The 14,783-nt window shown below is 53.6% G+C and overlaps 1 protein-coding gene across 1 annotated transcript in view; it reads right to left on the minus strand.

Moving 5' to 3' along the window:
- The window catches only part of SHROOM2 (shroom family member 2), a 99,846-nt gene that overhangs the window by 52,374 nt on the left and 32,689 nt on the right, over window positions 1-14,783 (minus strand). Inside the window, exon 2 of the mRNA XM_081126657.1 lies at window positions 1,183-1,334. Within this exon, the coding sequence (XP_080982783.1) occupies window positions 1,183-1,334 (152 nt within the window). The remainder of the gene's footprint in view (window positions 1-1,182; window positions 1,335-14,783) is intronic.

Consider the following 14,783-nt stretch of genomic DNA (forward strand, 5'->3'; position numbering starts at 1 on the left):
TCTCATTGGAAAATAAACAGATTCCTAAACATCTTTTTATATGCTTATTTCGGTTTTTTTTCCCCTTAATCCTAATCCAAGGACATTTTTCCATTGCTTTTAGATAGAGTGGAAGAGAGGGAGGGAGGGTGAGAGAGAGAGAGAGAAACGTCAATGTGAGAGAGACACATTGACTGGCTGCCTCCCGCACAGGTGGGACAGAAAGGGGAGGGGTTGGGGGACACGAGCCTGTAATCCAGGCACATGCCCTTCACTGGGAATTGAACCGGCGACCCTTCGGTTCAAGGGATGACATTCTAACCACTGAGTCACACCAGCCAACAAATGTTTCTCTCTCATCAATGTTTCTCTCTCTCCCTCTCCCTTCCTCTCTCTCAAATCAATGAAAACATTTTTTTAAAAAAAAAGGTTGCTGCCTTTGAAAAAAATTTTCTGATTTATTTTTTATTTATTCATTTATTTCAATATATCTTTATTGATTTCAGAGAGAGGAAGGGAGAGAGAGATAGAAACATCAATAATGAGAGAGTCGTCATTGATCGGCTGCCTCCTGCACGCCCCCGACTGGGGATCGAGCCCCCAACCCAGGCATGTGCCCCGACCGGGAATCAGTGATCTCCGGGATGCTAGGTCGATGCTCAACCGCTGAGCCACGCCCGGCCGGGCGTCAATTCATTTTTTAAAATTTACAGTCAACCTCGGAAAGAGCGCACTAATTCTGCTAAAAAGGGCATGAATCAGGCAGCTACAAAATGCAAGGCGGAGAGTTATTTCTACACGGAAACCAGTCACAGGTACCTGCGTGGCGTCCAGGAGCCCTGTTCTAGCTCGTGAGCGTGAAAGCACCCCACCTTTAACTTCGCTTTCTAACTTCTGCAAATCGCCCACACCTCTATCCACAAGCCAACATCCAGGGACCGGCCGCTGGCTCCCTCAGACCTCAGCACGGCTCAGGAGCCCCTGGCACCCCCTCTCCCGTCCACCTGCGGTCACCCTCTACCTTCAGCGCAGCCTGCCACTGGGTGTAAGCGATGGCCAACAACACTGCTCATTTGGAACAAAAACAGAGTGTGCTTCTCTGCCACGAAAATAATCTACGCACTGCCAAGGAAAGATACGACCATTCAAATTCACCTAATAAATCAAAACAAACAATAAACCATCAGTCGCCCAGGGTCTTACCTTTTCACCACCAGCTTCAGCGTCTTGTGGGAGCCCTTCACCAGGCAAATCGCTTCCTGTCTAAACCCCGAGAGACCGACGTCGTTGATGCCCACGATCTCGTCTCCGGCCAGCAACTTGTCCACTGCTGCGGCTTTGCTTCCTTCTTCAACCTGCGACAAAGGAGGGCGGCCAGTGAGCTCCCCGCATGCGCAAAGCAGGTGCCCGGGACGCGGCCAGGAGCGCAGCCTGCCTGCCACGACGCCTGCCGCCCGCCCCCGGCCACCCAGGCCCCGTGACCGGCCTCCAGGCTGCCGAGGAGGGAAAGGGACCACCTGGGCCCCGAGGCTGCCCCGGTTCCCACGCGGGGGTCCGCCTCTGCCAGCACGTGGGCTGCCACTCGCCCAAGGAACAGGGAACGGCACGAAAGGCTCAGGAACACACGCAACCAAGAACAGGGACTCATTGCCCGAGTCGCCTTTATCCAAACAGTAATGACCGACCACTTCTATAATTCACGAATCGCTTCTCAAACATTAATCCCGTACCTAGTTCGATGACCTCTGTAACAGCTTTACTGAGATACAACCCCAACACCCTGCAGTTCACCCAAGAAATATCCCAGTGAATGCTTCCTCGTCTATTCACCCTGCTGCTCAACCACCTCCATCGTCAACTTGAGGACCCGTCGCTAACCCCAAAGAAACCGCAGGCCTATTAGCAGTCGCTCCCAGATCCCCCCAGGCCCCGCCAACCGCTCGTCCGCCTCCTGTCTCCACGGACCTGCCTTCCCGGGACAGCTCGCAGAAAATAAATTACACAATACGCGGCATGTTGTGTCTGGCTTTTTTCACGCAGTGTCACGTTGCAAGGTTCATACACGTAGAGCGCGTATTTCTACGTTCCTTTTCATGGCCGAGTAATATTCCACCGTACGGAATGCCACATTTTATCCATTTGTCAGCGGATGGCTGCTTGAGTTGGTGTTAGATTTTGGCCGTATGCTGCTGCGAACCCTGGTGTCCAAGTTTCTGTGTATGTATCTGCATGTCTCTTGGGTATATATCTAGGAGTCGAATTGCTGGGCACTACGGTGAGCATTCTGAAGAATGGCCAGGCTGCTTTCTTTCTTTTTTAAACATTTTTATTTATTGATCTTAGAGAGAGGGGAAGGGAGAGAGAGAGAGAAAGGAACATAGATTTGTTGTTCCACTTATCTATGCATTCGTTTCATTTGTGCCCAACCAGGGATCGAACCTGCAACCTTGATGTATCAGGGCGATGCTCTAACCCAACTGAGCTACCTGGGCAGGGCCTGCCAGGCTGCTTTCTCCAGCGGCTGCCCCACTTTCCATTCCACATCGGCGTACGCAGGGTCCCGTTTCTCTCCATCCCTGCGATTTCATATTCCCCGATTTCTCTGATTATAACCCTAATGAGATTATTCTAGCAGGCCGTGCATAGTAACATATTCACTACTCAGTACTAAACGCATATGAATCAATGTGTTGACTGGTTCCCTAAACCCTGAACAATCTTGATCTTTAAATACTTAACCTGACTTTTCCGATGTAGCAATAACGGAATTCGGCCTTGGCCGGTGTGGCTCAGTGGTGGAGCGTCGGCCTACACACCCGAGGCTCTCAGCTTTGATTCCCAGTCAAGGGCACGTGCCTGGGTTGCAGGTTCAATCCCCAGCCCCGGTTGGGGAGCCTGCGGGAGGCAACCAATCGATGTGTCTCTCTTACATCGATGCTTCTCTCTTCCCCCCTCCCTCCCTTCCACGCTCTCTAAAAAAAAAAAAAAAAAAAAATCAATGGAAAAAATATCCTTGGGTGACGATTAACACATCAGAGAAAAATCGAATTCCGTACGAATGAACCGCATCTGTGTTGTGCACTATACCTGCCCAGCCGTGGCCCAGGAGCCAAATCCAGCCAGCCGCCGCCTTTTTTGGAGGGAGGAGGGAGTTTAAATAAAACTGTATTGGATTACGACCACGCCCCTGTCTACATACGGCCACGGGGCAGAAAGGAGAAGCTGAACCCACAAAGCCAGACATATTTACCGCTTGGCTCCTGACCAAAAACGTTGGCCGACTCCTGTTTTGGACCGAAAAGCCATTATCCTTGCAATCTGCCAGGGAAACGTGAGCGTAACGCATGGTCACGCACAGACTACTGGACGATTTGAAAGTCACTGCCCCTGGACGGTACACCCCGGCGAGCCCAAGAATTACTCCAAACCCAAGGATTCGGCCAAGTCCGCACCGGCCGCGAGCGGGCGGCCCCTCCCTGGGCAGTTGCGGAGCTGCGGACGGAGCCCTGACAACGCCTCGCCGGTTCCCCAAATGCCCGCCTGGGTCGGAGGACAGCTGACCTCTGGGGGGGACGAAGCAATCACTCGCTGCACGTCCACTCCGCACGCAAAGCTAAAGCCCACTCCTCACAAACTTCTGAAGCAGTTCGTCCCGTGAACAGCTGCTCCACACGTCTGGACGGTTTCATCCCGACACAGTAACAGACGGGCTGTAAGTTCCCACCTGCCCCAGATGACACCCTCGGCCACAGGTAACAGCCAAGGCGCCGGTTCCACGCGGCGCAGGGCCCGAGGTCCGCACGCCCCGCGTGAGAGGCCGAGGGGCCGTGCGGGGGCAGGTCCGGGGGGCAGCTGGCTGCGGGAGGAGGTGCCCGGGGAAAGGTGACCCACACATGGAGTGGCCCCCGGCAGAGGGTAGTGAAACAGTGGAAGGCGGGGGGACCAAAGGAGGCGACCTACACAGAAGACAGACCCACAGACAGGAGGCCAGCAAAGACGGGCCCCTGGGCCCCACGCCGAGCGGGGTCGGGTGGGGCGGGGGCTGGCCCACACTGCAGGGCGCAGGGAGAAGGTGGGCCTCGAAAGCTGGTTCCTACCTGGAGGCAGGCACAGGCTTCGGACAGCACCTCGCAGACGAACGCGCGCACCGGTCACCCAGGGCGTGGTTAAGACGCAGGTTCTCAGGGTGGGAACTGGGTGGAGGGGGGCCGCGGGGGGTAAAGGGGGTCATCTGTAATACTCTCAACAATAAAATTTAAAATAAATAAATTTGCCCGGCCGGGCGCGGCTCAGCGGTTGAGCGTCAACCTAGGATCCAGGCGATCAGGGTTCGATTCCCGGTCGGGGCACATGCCTGGGTTGTGGGCTTGACAAATGACTCTCTCATCATTGATGTTTCTGTCTCTCTCTCTCTCTCCGTCTCCTTTCCTCTCTCTGAAATCAATAAAGATATATTTTAAAAAACACACACAAAAAACAAAAAATAAATAAAATAAATAAATTTCCCCGGGGCCCGTTTGGCTCAGTGGTTAAAGCATCGGCCTGCGCACCGAAGGGTCGTGGGTCCAATTCCCGGTCCAGGGCATGTACCTGGGTTGCAGGTTCGATCCCCAGCCCGGGGCATGTTCGGGAGGCAACCAATCCATGTCTCTCTCACGTTGCCGTTTCTCTCTCGCGCTCCCTCTCCCCCCGCCTTTCTGCTCTCTCTAAAAATCAATGTGAAAAATCAGGCAAAGATTAACAACAACAACAGAAAATGAAGACCCACAAATGCAAAAGCACCTCTGTTCCCGTGGGGACCAGGCGCACGTGGCCCCGGAGCAGCAAGAGTGTGGGCGCCAATGCTCCCCTCCGTCTCGGGGTGAACATGAAAAGGCTTAGAGGCTAGAAACACGAGAGAGAGCCAGGCCGACGTGGCTCCGCGGCTGAGCGTCGACCTGGGATCCAGGCGATCGGGGTTTGATTCCCAGTCAGGGCACATGCCTGGGTTTCGGGCTCGATCCCCAGTCGGGGGCGTGCAGGAGGCAGCCGATCAATGACTCTCATCATTGATGTTTCTCTCTCTCTCCCCCTCTCCCTGAAATCAATAAAGACATATTTAAAAAAAAACACACAAAAACAAACAGCCGCGCAGATGGGGAGACTTTCCGAAGAGGCTCTGGATGTGAAGATGGGTGGAGACAGGAAGCCGGGCCTGAGGAATGCCAGCCTGGGAGGGAGCGAAGCTCTCGCTGGAGCGTCAGAGGGAGGAAAAGGGCAGAAGGGGAGACTGGGAACTTGACCTTGAATCTGAACCACATCCTGGATGTAGGCACCGGGGCCCAGAGGCGGCGGCCTGCACGCAGGGGAGGGACCTTACGATTCAGGCGCATACATCTGGGAGGCTGGTTTCGCAAACTTCTCCTGCCTGCGAACAAGGTGGGAAGGACGTGGGTCCTGCCAGGTACCAACTTGGTCTTTGCACCGGACAGAAGCAAGGGTCGGACCAAGGCCAGGCAGCGAAAACTAACGTAAGCAAGGACCCAGGGCGTCCTTAGGAGGAAGCACTCCCGCCCTCAGTGGTGACCTGAAGGGCGGAGCAGAGGTCTGCGGCCCCGTGGACGCCTTGACCTTGAGCCCTGTGCAGAAATCACAACGACCAGAGGTCAAAAATGAAAAAAGAGCTTTTTTTGTTGTTGTGAATGCTCACCTGAGGGTATTTTTTCCATTGATTTTTAGAGAGTGGAAGAGAGGGAGGGGGGGGAGAGAGAAAGATCCATTGGTCGCCTCCTGCAGGTGCCCAAAGCGGGGCTGGGCATCGAACCTGCAACCCAGGCACGTGCCCTTGACCAGGAATCGAACCCGAGAGCCTTTGGTACGTAGGCCAACGCTCCAACCACCGAGCCACGCCGGCCAGGGCAAAACCAAAATTTTTTAAAAGTGCAATGATCCTATTTCAAAGCCCATGAATCACACCGGGGTGTTATCAGCCATGAGCATCTCAGGAACGCCTCCCCTTCCAGACAGGGAGATCCACAGGTGACAAAGCAAGGCCTTTTGTTCCACCAGACAATCGCTGATGTCACCTCCTGCGTCTGGCTCATTGAAGCCCTTGACTCACTCCCCCCCCCCCCCCCCCCCCCCCCCCCCCCCCCGAGCTCGGCTGCTGCCGAGAGGAAACGGGACTCAGCCAGGAAAAGCACCCGACGGCGAGATCCTCGGATGGCAGAGAAGCCCGTGGAACACTCAACACCTGCGGCCAGGTGTGTGCAGGCGTGAACGGAACATCGTTCCCGGCCCCGCGTGCGGGGCGATGGCAGCCGGGAAGTCCGGGTTCCAGCAAAAAGGCGTCAGGAAAGGGAAACCCTCAGACAAAGAGAAGGGAAAGAGGCAGAAAGACACTAAGGAAGATCCACACGCAGAAAGCAAATTGGAACCCGCGAGCCACGTCTTATCACGGTCGTGTCCCCCGCCCCCCCGGTCCCTCTTCTCAGCAATATTTCACCAACCGCTTTGGAAATGCATGCTCTATAGTCGCTCCAGAAACGTGTTTAAGGGGGGAATCCCCCTCACCCCACTCTGAAGCAGGCTAACACTCTAACCACTGAGCCACACCGGCCAAGGCGTAACTTCATATATATATTTTAAGTTCATATATTAATTTCAAGGCATGTGAGCCATGAAAATAAAAATTGGGTCATGTCATTTCATGATATTAAACCGTGTGTGAGCGAGGCCTGGGCGGAACCCGAACTCGGCACTTCGCACCCTCCCCTGGGCAATGTGCTTCCTTCCACCTGTCACCCTGGGACGTCACGGAAACCGCTCCTTAGAGCAGAACCGGAGCTACACGGCGTCTTGCATTTTCAGCACACACGCCGGTTCAGAACGGTGCCCAGATTCAAATGCCTGGGCACTGAGCCTCAAAACAACCCATAAAATTTCAACCACAAAAGAAAAATTCCTTTCCTCATGGCTGACCACAGAAAAATACCAGAAGGCAAGACAAATGATAGAACAATATTTTTTAAATCTAACAAAATAAACCCCAAACCCACCCACTACCAGCACCGGGTGTTCGGGCTGGTGCTTAGCAACGCGAGGGTGTGTCCTGAGGCTCACGGGGGCGTGAAGAAGGGAGCCCGGCCATGTTTCTCTTTCCCTTTCCCTTCCTCTCTCCAAAAAGTAATAAAAATATATATATATATATATTTTAAATAAAGGCAGACGTGGCCAGGCCAGGGAGCTGGGCGCAAGGCAAATGACAGTGGGATGAGCTCCTCTACAAAGGGGGCATGTGGCCCCCAAAAACGTTGAGGGAAGACTCTCCAGAGATGCCAGGCAAGGGCAAGATCTGGAGACTGCGATTAGCAGCCAGAAATCAAAACAGAAACAGAACAAAACAGCTGACCGCCCTGGAGCGGTCCCGAGGGAGGCAAGGAAGGGGACTCTGCCTCAGGTCCTTGGGAGCGACAGCTCCAACCGGCCGGCTGGACAGGGAACCCAGGGAGGCGCCTTCGTCCCCAGCCGCGAGCCCACAGCCCTGGGGAGGGCAGAGGCAGCCGGGTGCCCCCCTCCAGACGCGGGGAAGGCCGAGCACCCCGGGCCTTTGCAGAGCCCGCGGAAGGAGCAGCTTCTGGACAGGGAGCGCTTTCTGACGGTCACTGCCTGTCTGTCAGGGAAGCACCAACGCAGAAACGGAAAGGCCTGTAAGCAGCCTCCGCCAACGCCGTCCCGGTTCTCACCGCGGTGCCTCCCCGCTGCGCGCACAGGCTTCACGGCCCGCGCTGGGTCCCGGCGCATCTCTGCCAGGCCGGCTGCACCCCGCCGAGCGCGGTCGGTCAGCACCGGGCGCCGGCGGGTCACCGGCGGAGGCCAGGCTTCCCGTTCCAGCCTCGGTTCCGGCCTGCTGCAACGCGCAAGGCAGCCGCGTGGAACGAACAGCGTGGCCCTACGCGCGCGGCGACTCCCTGGCACCGCAGTGGGTGGCTTCCCGGTGAGTTTCACCCGCAGCACCTGGGTAGCCTCCCAGGAGGTTCCACTGGCACCCCAGCTGCCCAGGGAGCTCCCTGCCTGCCAGCTGGCATGTGGCGCTCGGCGAACTTGTCCACTGGCCAGCGGCCGCGGTCACGCCCGCTCTGTGGACACCTGGGTCTCCGAGGGGCAGCTCCAGCCGCCTTCCTCGGGTAACCTGCCTCGGCCTCGGAGGCGGGGGTGCTCCTCACGGCGGCCGCCCCGCATTCCTTGGCATGCTCTACGCCTGCCCAGCGGGGTTTGCTAGTTAATAGTTACACAGCCATAAATCGATACTAAGTAATCATCTGTTAATGGTTAATTCTCTGCGCAGGGGCCGGCACACTTTTCCGTACAGAGCCACATAGTAACAAGTATTTTAGGCTTTGCGGGGCCTCGGGTCTCCATGGCAACTGCCCGACCAGGAGACATCAGCACAGGGCTGTGTTGGTATCCGCGCAGCTTGCGGACTCTGGCTCCGTAGTAAGCATCGCCCGTTCCAATTTACTCTGTGGTTCTTACCGCCCAGCTGCACCCTGCTGGGTATAAATTCTACGTGACCAGGGCAGGAACAGAGACGTGCCCGGGCCCTGGCAGCACAGGCAGGAAATACGAGAATTACAGGCCACGGAGGGGACGGAGGAGCCGCCGAGTTTCCAGGGAAGGTTTAGGAGAGACGAGGGGTGATCTAGTCCCAAAACGTGCCCCTTACCACTCCCTTAACTAGGAGATCTGGGGAAGGTCCCTTAATTCTCCTTTGTCTGCCGCCCCCAAAAACGGTGGTAAGAGTCGATCGCCTCACATCCCACGACGGGCCCGAGAATAAAAGTGAGACCACGATGAAAATGTTTTGTAAACTCTAAAGTGCTGCACAAGTACGTTTACAGATCATTTTATTTACACTGTCATTTATCAGTGTCCAAAACGGAAGCACCCGAGACAACCAACAGAACACAAAACGCCCCCCCGCCCCCCCCAGGGACGCGCGGGGGGGCGGCCCACAGGGAGCTCAGCCAAGGCCAGTCCATCTTCCCCCTGGGCGCTCGGGGGCCGCGCCGCCTTTTTATTCCTAATTCTTATTTTTTTGTAAACCCTCGCCTCTGTCTCTCTCCCTTTCCCTCCTTCCCTTCCTCTCTCTAAAGCATATCCTTAGGTGGGGGTTAAAAAAAATAAAAGAAATAAAAGAATCAGCTAAGACAGCGAGTTCCTTGCGGGACGCCCTGTTCCCATCCTCCGACTACGGAAGGAACAGCCCAGCACAGTCCTGGCCGCCCAAGCGGGTCTCAGACATACAAACCATGGGGGCACCGCGCCCGGCCGCTCCCGCCCGTCTAGGAGCCAGACCCGCCGCCCGAGCCCTCTCTTCCCGGGCCTTTTGGAACCGAGCAGTGGGAACATCTTGGGGCTGGCTGAACAGACGCGCCTGGAATTCCTTCATTCTGCAGCTTTCGGAGTGAAAAGCCATCTGAAGAGCCGACGGGCGATCCAGAGGCAGGAAAGGGACCGCCGGACGTGAGAACAAAGCTGTCCAGCCCACACAGCTGCTTATTTTCAACGGATGCTCCCAGCCAGCAGCTATTTCAAAGCATCGGCCGCTCCTTCCTTCAGATAAGGCGGCCCCTGTGTGACGCATCGTAGGGCCACTCAAAGGGAGCTCGGCCAAGGCTAGTTCACCTTCCCTCTGGGCGCGCAGGGGCCCCTTGGCCTTTTCATTTTTAATTTTAATTTTAATTTTTGTCAATCCTCACCTGAGGATACTTTTGGGAGCGGGGAATGAACCGCAACCCAGGTATGTGCTCTTGACCGGGAACTGAACCCGAGACCCTCCGGTGCTTGGACGGATGCTCTAACCACTGTGCACACCGGTCAGGGCGCCCTTTGTCTATTTATTGGGTAAAAACATGGGTGATCTCACCCGTCACGAGGGCTCTCTTTCTCTCTGAAAAACTCTTTTCAATGATGTCGCCACAGATTGAAAGTTTGTGCCTGCCCCGAATTTACTTGCTGAAATCCCAACCCCCGTGGGACAGTGTCAGGAGGTGGGACCTTTGGGAGGTGATGAGGTCATGAGACCCCAATGGCCTTCCAGCCTCCACAAGTATGAGAAAGAAATGTTTCTAGTTCCTAACACACCCAGCCTGTGGTATTTTTTCCCAGCAGCCCAAACAAACGTGGCCAGACATCAAAGACGGCGTGGAGGACACAGGAAGGTCTGGGGTGCACACGCAAGTTGGGAAGGGGCTGCGTGTACAAAAGACTTGAGAGGGGGCCCTGGGGACGTGGCAGGTGTCACCTCTGAACATGCAGCCACTGCCCGGGGGCCGGCTCCTGGGAGTCCTGTGGAAATCAATACCTGCGTCCGCAGCTCTTCCAAGGTTTTAAGTTGTTGCTTTTTTAAAAATATTTTTTAATTAATTTTTTTAGAGAGACAGGAAGGGAGAGGGAGAGAGAAACATCGAGGCACTGCCTCCCGGACGCACCCCGACTGGGAATCGAGCCTACAACCTGGGCATGTGCCCTGAGTGGGAATCAAATGGGTGACCTTTGGGTGCACAGGACAACACCCCAACCAACTGAGCCACACTGACCAGGGCCTAAGTTTTTGAAGAAGCTGAACATCTGGATTTTTATGTCCTCAAATGTCGGCACTCCTTTGCTTTTGAAAATATATTTTTTTTATTGATTTTTAGAGAGAGAGGAAGGGGGATGGAAAGAGAGAGATAGAAACATCAATGATGACAGTCATGGATCTGGATCGGCTGCCTCCTGCACGCCCCCTACTGGGGATCGAGCCCGCAACCCGGGCATGTGCCCTGACCGGGAATCAAACCAGTCACCTTCTGGTGCAGGAGATCAACCTGTCTCAATAAACAAGAAATTTACGATCAGGCATCATTACCCGAGCCAAGTTGAGGTCAGAATCTGCTTGGGAGATAACATTAAGACAAAACTTGGACGGCAGTCACCCAGAAAAGCCATCGTGTACATCCCGTTTACAGGCCCTGGGAAAATTTGAACCCCACGCCCCAGTAGTTAGTCTTCTCACCCTGAAATACTGATTTCCCAAGACCTCACCAGTCCCAAAACTACAGAGGCTGTTTTACCATCGATCGTTTAAGTTAAAAACTGGATAGAAGAAAAGGGAACGGACTTCAATAACTTCTCTGAACCACAGCTCTATGGATATGCCTCATACAGAACCTGCCCTTGCCTGGGCTGACAGTTATGGACCACAAGGGACGATTTCCCTAAGTCCCTCCGTTCCCCTGAAGGCAGAGAAACTGGAAACGGCTCTACATTCTCTTGGCATTCAGCCCACAAAGGAGCCCCACCAGGCCCTGAGGCACCACGTGCAAGTAGACCCAAAGGGCACAGTGTCTTTTAGAGATTTTGTCCGGCTTGCCCGAAACTTGTTTTGTTTGCAGTCGGGCGACGTAAATGTTGGTGCACGTGAAATTTCCAAAATATCAGATTCACAGCTTATTGCCTGGGAGTCCCTAGAAGCAGACAAAATGGAAAGACGTAAGCGTGAAAGAAATGATGCCTTGGAGGAAGTGAATGCACTCAAGGAAAAATTATTTGACTTGGAAAAGGAAACAATAGGCAGAAGAACTCCAGAATGAGAAACAAACTTTGCCCAAGAAACTGCCCAAGTTAAAGACAGCGCGCTTGGAGACGGACCACGAGGACCGCTGGGTGGCACTCCTGTTTGCGCAGGCGCCGGCCACACCTGGCCGCTCAGCGGCGGTGCCCGGAGCACACCGGGCGAGCCCTGGCACACACAGAACACCCATTCCCACCTGGCTGTTGCTCTTTCACGCAGAAAAATGTTTTGCCATCTTAAGAATTCTGCGAGAAATTTTACTATTCCATTCATACCATAAGGCCCATTTTAATCGTTAGATTAATTAGAGCCCCAGAATTTCAGCTATTGGAAGAATCTGGTAGGGAAGTGATATTCTTAGTAGGAACTGTGCAGTTCATTGATTTACAGTATTTTCTGTACTTGGTTGGCTCAGAACTGATGTGAGGGTTCTGGGTTCCCTACCATGAGCCACTGTCTTCTGGCTGTTCAGGGACCACATTCTTCATTCTTGAATCGATTGTTTCACACGTGCCTGTGGTAACTTATAAAGGGGACCTGGCAGGGGAACTTAACCTCAGAGGGAAGGCGGGAAGGAGAGCTGGAAGTGATTAACCAAAGAACGAATAAGCATATATGAACTGCCCACGGACACAGACAATGGCCGGGGGGGGCTGGGGAGGGTGGGAGATGGGTGGAGGGGAGTAAGGGGGGACAAATGGGGGATGTCTGTAATACTCCCAACAATAAAAAAAAGAAACCAAAACAAACAAAAAAACCCACTGTCCTGCTGTAGATACGTTTTCAGTGAAGAAGTAAGACGCGTTGCATGTGCCGGACAAACCGACCAGCCACGAGTCCTGATGTTCCTGCTCGCTGGTGCTGTCCCCCTTACTGACACAGGGATGGCCTGAGAATGCACGTTTTACAATAAAATTACGGTGCAAGGGACTGAGGGCTGGACAGTCAGCCATAGCATCTAAGTTGTTTAAATGCTAGAGGACTACGGGAGGGCAGGTATTTTATTACACTAAACACGGCCCCCATCTCATCAGTACTGTTATTGCTCCACCACAACTGGAGCTAGAAGCAAACCAAGGCAGCCAGCTACTATGTAACTTGTAACGAAGCTACTACGTAACTTGTAACGAAGCTACTACGTAACTTGTAGCCAGGCTACTATGTAACTAACTTGGAACCCTCCTCGGTCACAGACAACCCTGGAGATTTACACTCCTCCAATCAAGACGAGACTGCACAAGAAACCCCTGGTTGGCTTTTTCCACCAGCCAACTTTCACAGGCAAAAGCTCCCCTCCTTATAGTTATGTTTATTTCTCCCGAGTTCATTCGTAGCTTAGGGAAGAAATGGAAACAGTCCCAAGTCTTTAAAATAAAGAGACTCGAACTGGCGAACTTTTCATCCCCAGGCGTGCCGCAGCCTCCACCAAGGCAGGGCAGGCTCGGGACCCTGTAGATTGTGCTTTGGGGGCTGCAAACTTGGACAAGTATGTCAGCATTTCCTTAGGAGCCCACCTGTACTGTTTTCCAAGTCGAGGACTGAATCAGTCACTGGTCAGAGGAAAACACCGAGTTAATTATGTGCCAAGTTTATGACGGGCAAAAGGGTGCCAAGCTAGGCACAGAGATGCCGGGCGCTTGACACACCTTAGAGCATCGTTCTGTCCTGGGTCCAGGTGGTTCGACACTCATCAAGGTCATAGAAAAGCTTCAAGGTCAAGGCTGTTTTTGCAGCTGGCCACAGCCCAGCTTCATTCCATCTCCAACGCTTTTTTCGATCCTTCTAGGGACAGAATCTGATGCAAAACATACACTTATCTTTTAGAACTGACATGAAAATATTTGAGATTTTTAATTACTGTCTTCAAAAAAAGGGGGGGGAGGCTGCTATCTCCCATGACGGGCTCTAAAAACATTTCTGCCCAAGGATTCTGAAAACAAAATCAGTGTAGCTTAGGGACGGATTCCAGACATAGCTAAAATACCAACACGAGTGGGGAAAAAGTCCTTTTGCCAGATTTTGACGTTGAGGGCACAATTCTCAGGTAGGAAAAGGTAAATTTCAATGTCCTCCTTTAAAAAGAGGCCCTTGAGCCCTGCCAGCATTTCTCAGTGGTTAGAGCACTGGCCTGAGCACCAAAGGGTCTCAGGTTCGATTCCCACTCAAGGGCATGTACCTGGGTTGCAGATTCAATCCCCAGCCCAGTCGGGGCACGTGCAGGAGGCAACCAATTGATGTGTCTCTCTGTCTCTCTCTCCTTATCACCAGTTCAATCCTGACTTTAAAAAATTTCACAACTCCAATGCCACAATCATCATTCTTCTCTCGGGTCTAATTCAACAGTCTTAAACCACAATCCATCCACGCAGACTGCACTAATAGGTGTCATGTGTGTCCTCAGGAGAAACTGGGGTAAAAATCAAGTTTTGAGCAGGCCCAGCTCCAGTAGAAATTCAAGGAGGTGGCAATTAAGAACCAAGCCTCGGGTGCTGTGAAGAGACAGATCTCAGCAGGTGGTCTGGGCATCGGCAGGTAGTGCGTTGGGTACCCACGGGACTGCTTAAGGCACAGAGGAGGTGGGAGGACCCTTCTTGAAGGCAGAGCATGGAAAAAAAAAAAGTCTCGTTAACTGAAAGTGCCAATTAATCAAAGCTTTAGGTGGATGTGTTGCCGGGAGGTGGTATCTGGTTTTGCAGACTATCACATAGCCTTTTCCTGGGCAGTAACCTCCCCCGGGGATTTGAAGGCTCCTGTGGCCCAGCCAGCTGGCGGTCACCCCCCCCCCCCCAGTGCAACGTGTCGCCGTCAACTTTACAAGAGACTGCGCTTAAAGAGCAGGCCTCTCTCTGGGCCCAGGGAGTGAGGCGATGACAGGCCTCTTCTCCACCACGGTGACCTCCTGTTAATTCACAACTAGACGCTGACGGGATAAAATCAATTCCAGTCACCTGGGGGGCATCCTCCGCTCGGAGCTAAATTCCAGGCTAAACCGTCAATAAGTAACAGTTTCCCTACAGAAGAAGGTTTTGAGCTTTGCCTCTTTATGAAAGCAGGATAGAGCTGGCCCCCAAAGCAGAAGCTAACGAATAGGGTGTAACCAGAAAGCAGAGTATTTGGGGGAGCGGCGGACACAGAACCTCTGGACCTTTCCACACTCCTACACATGCCTCCTGGAATAGCGCCTACTGTCCCCGCCCGGGAAAGTACC

The sequence above is a fragment of the Miniopterus schreibersii genome (genome assembly GCF_964146895.1).
Source record: "Miniopterus schreibersii genome assembly, chromosome: X".
Lineage (NCBI taxonomy): Eukaryota > Metazoa > Chordata > Mammalia > Chiroptera > Miniopteridae > Miniopterus > Miniopterus schreibersii.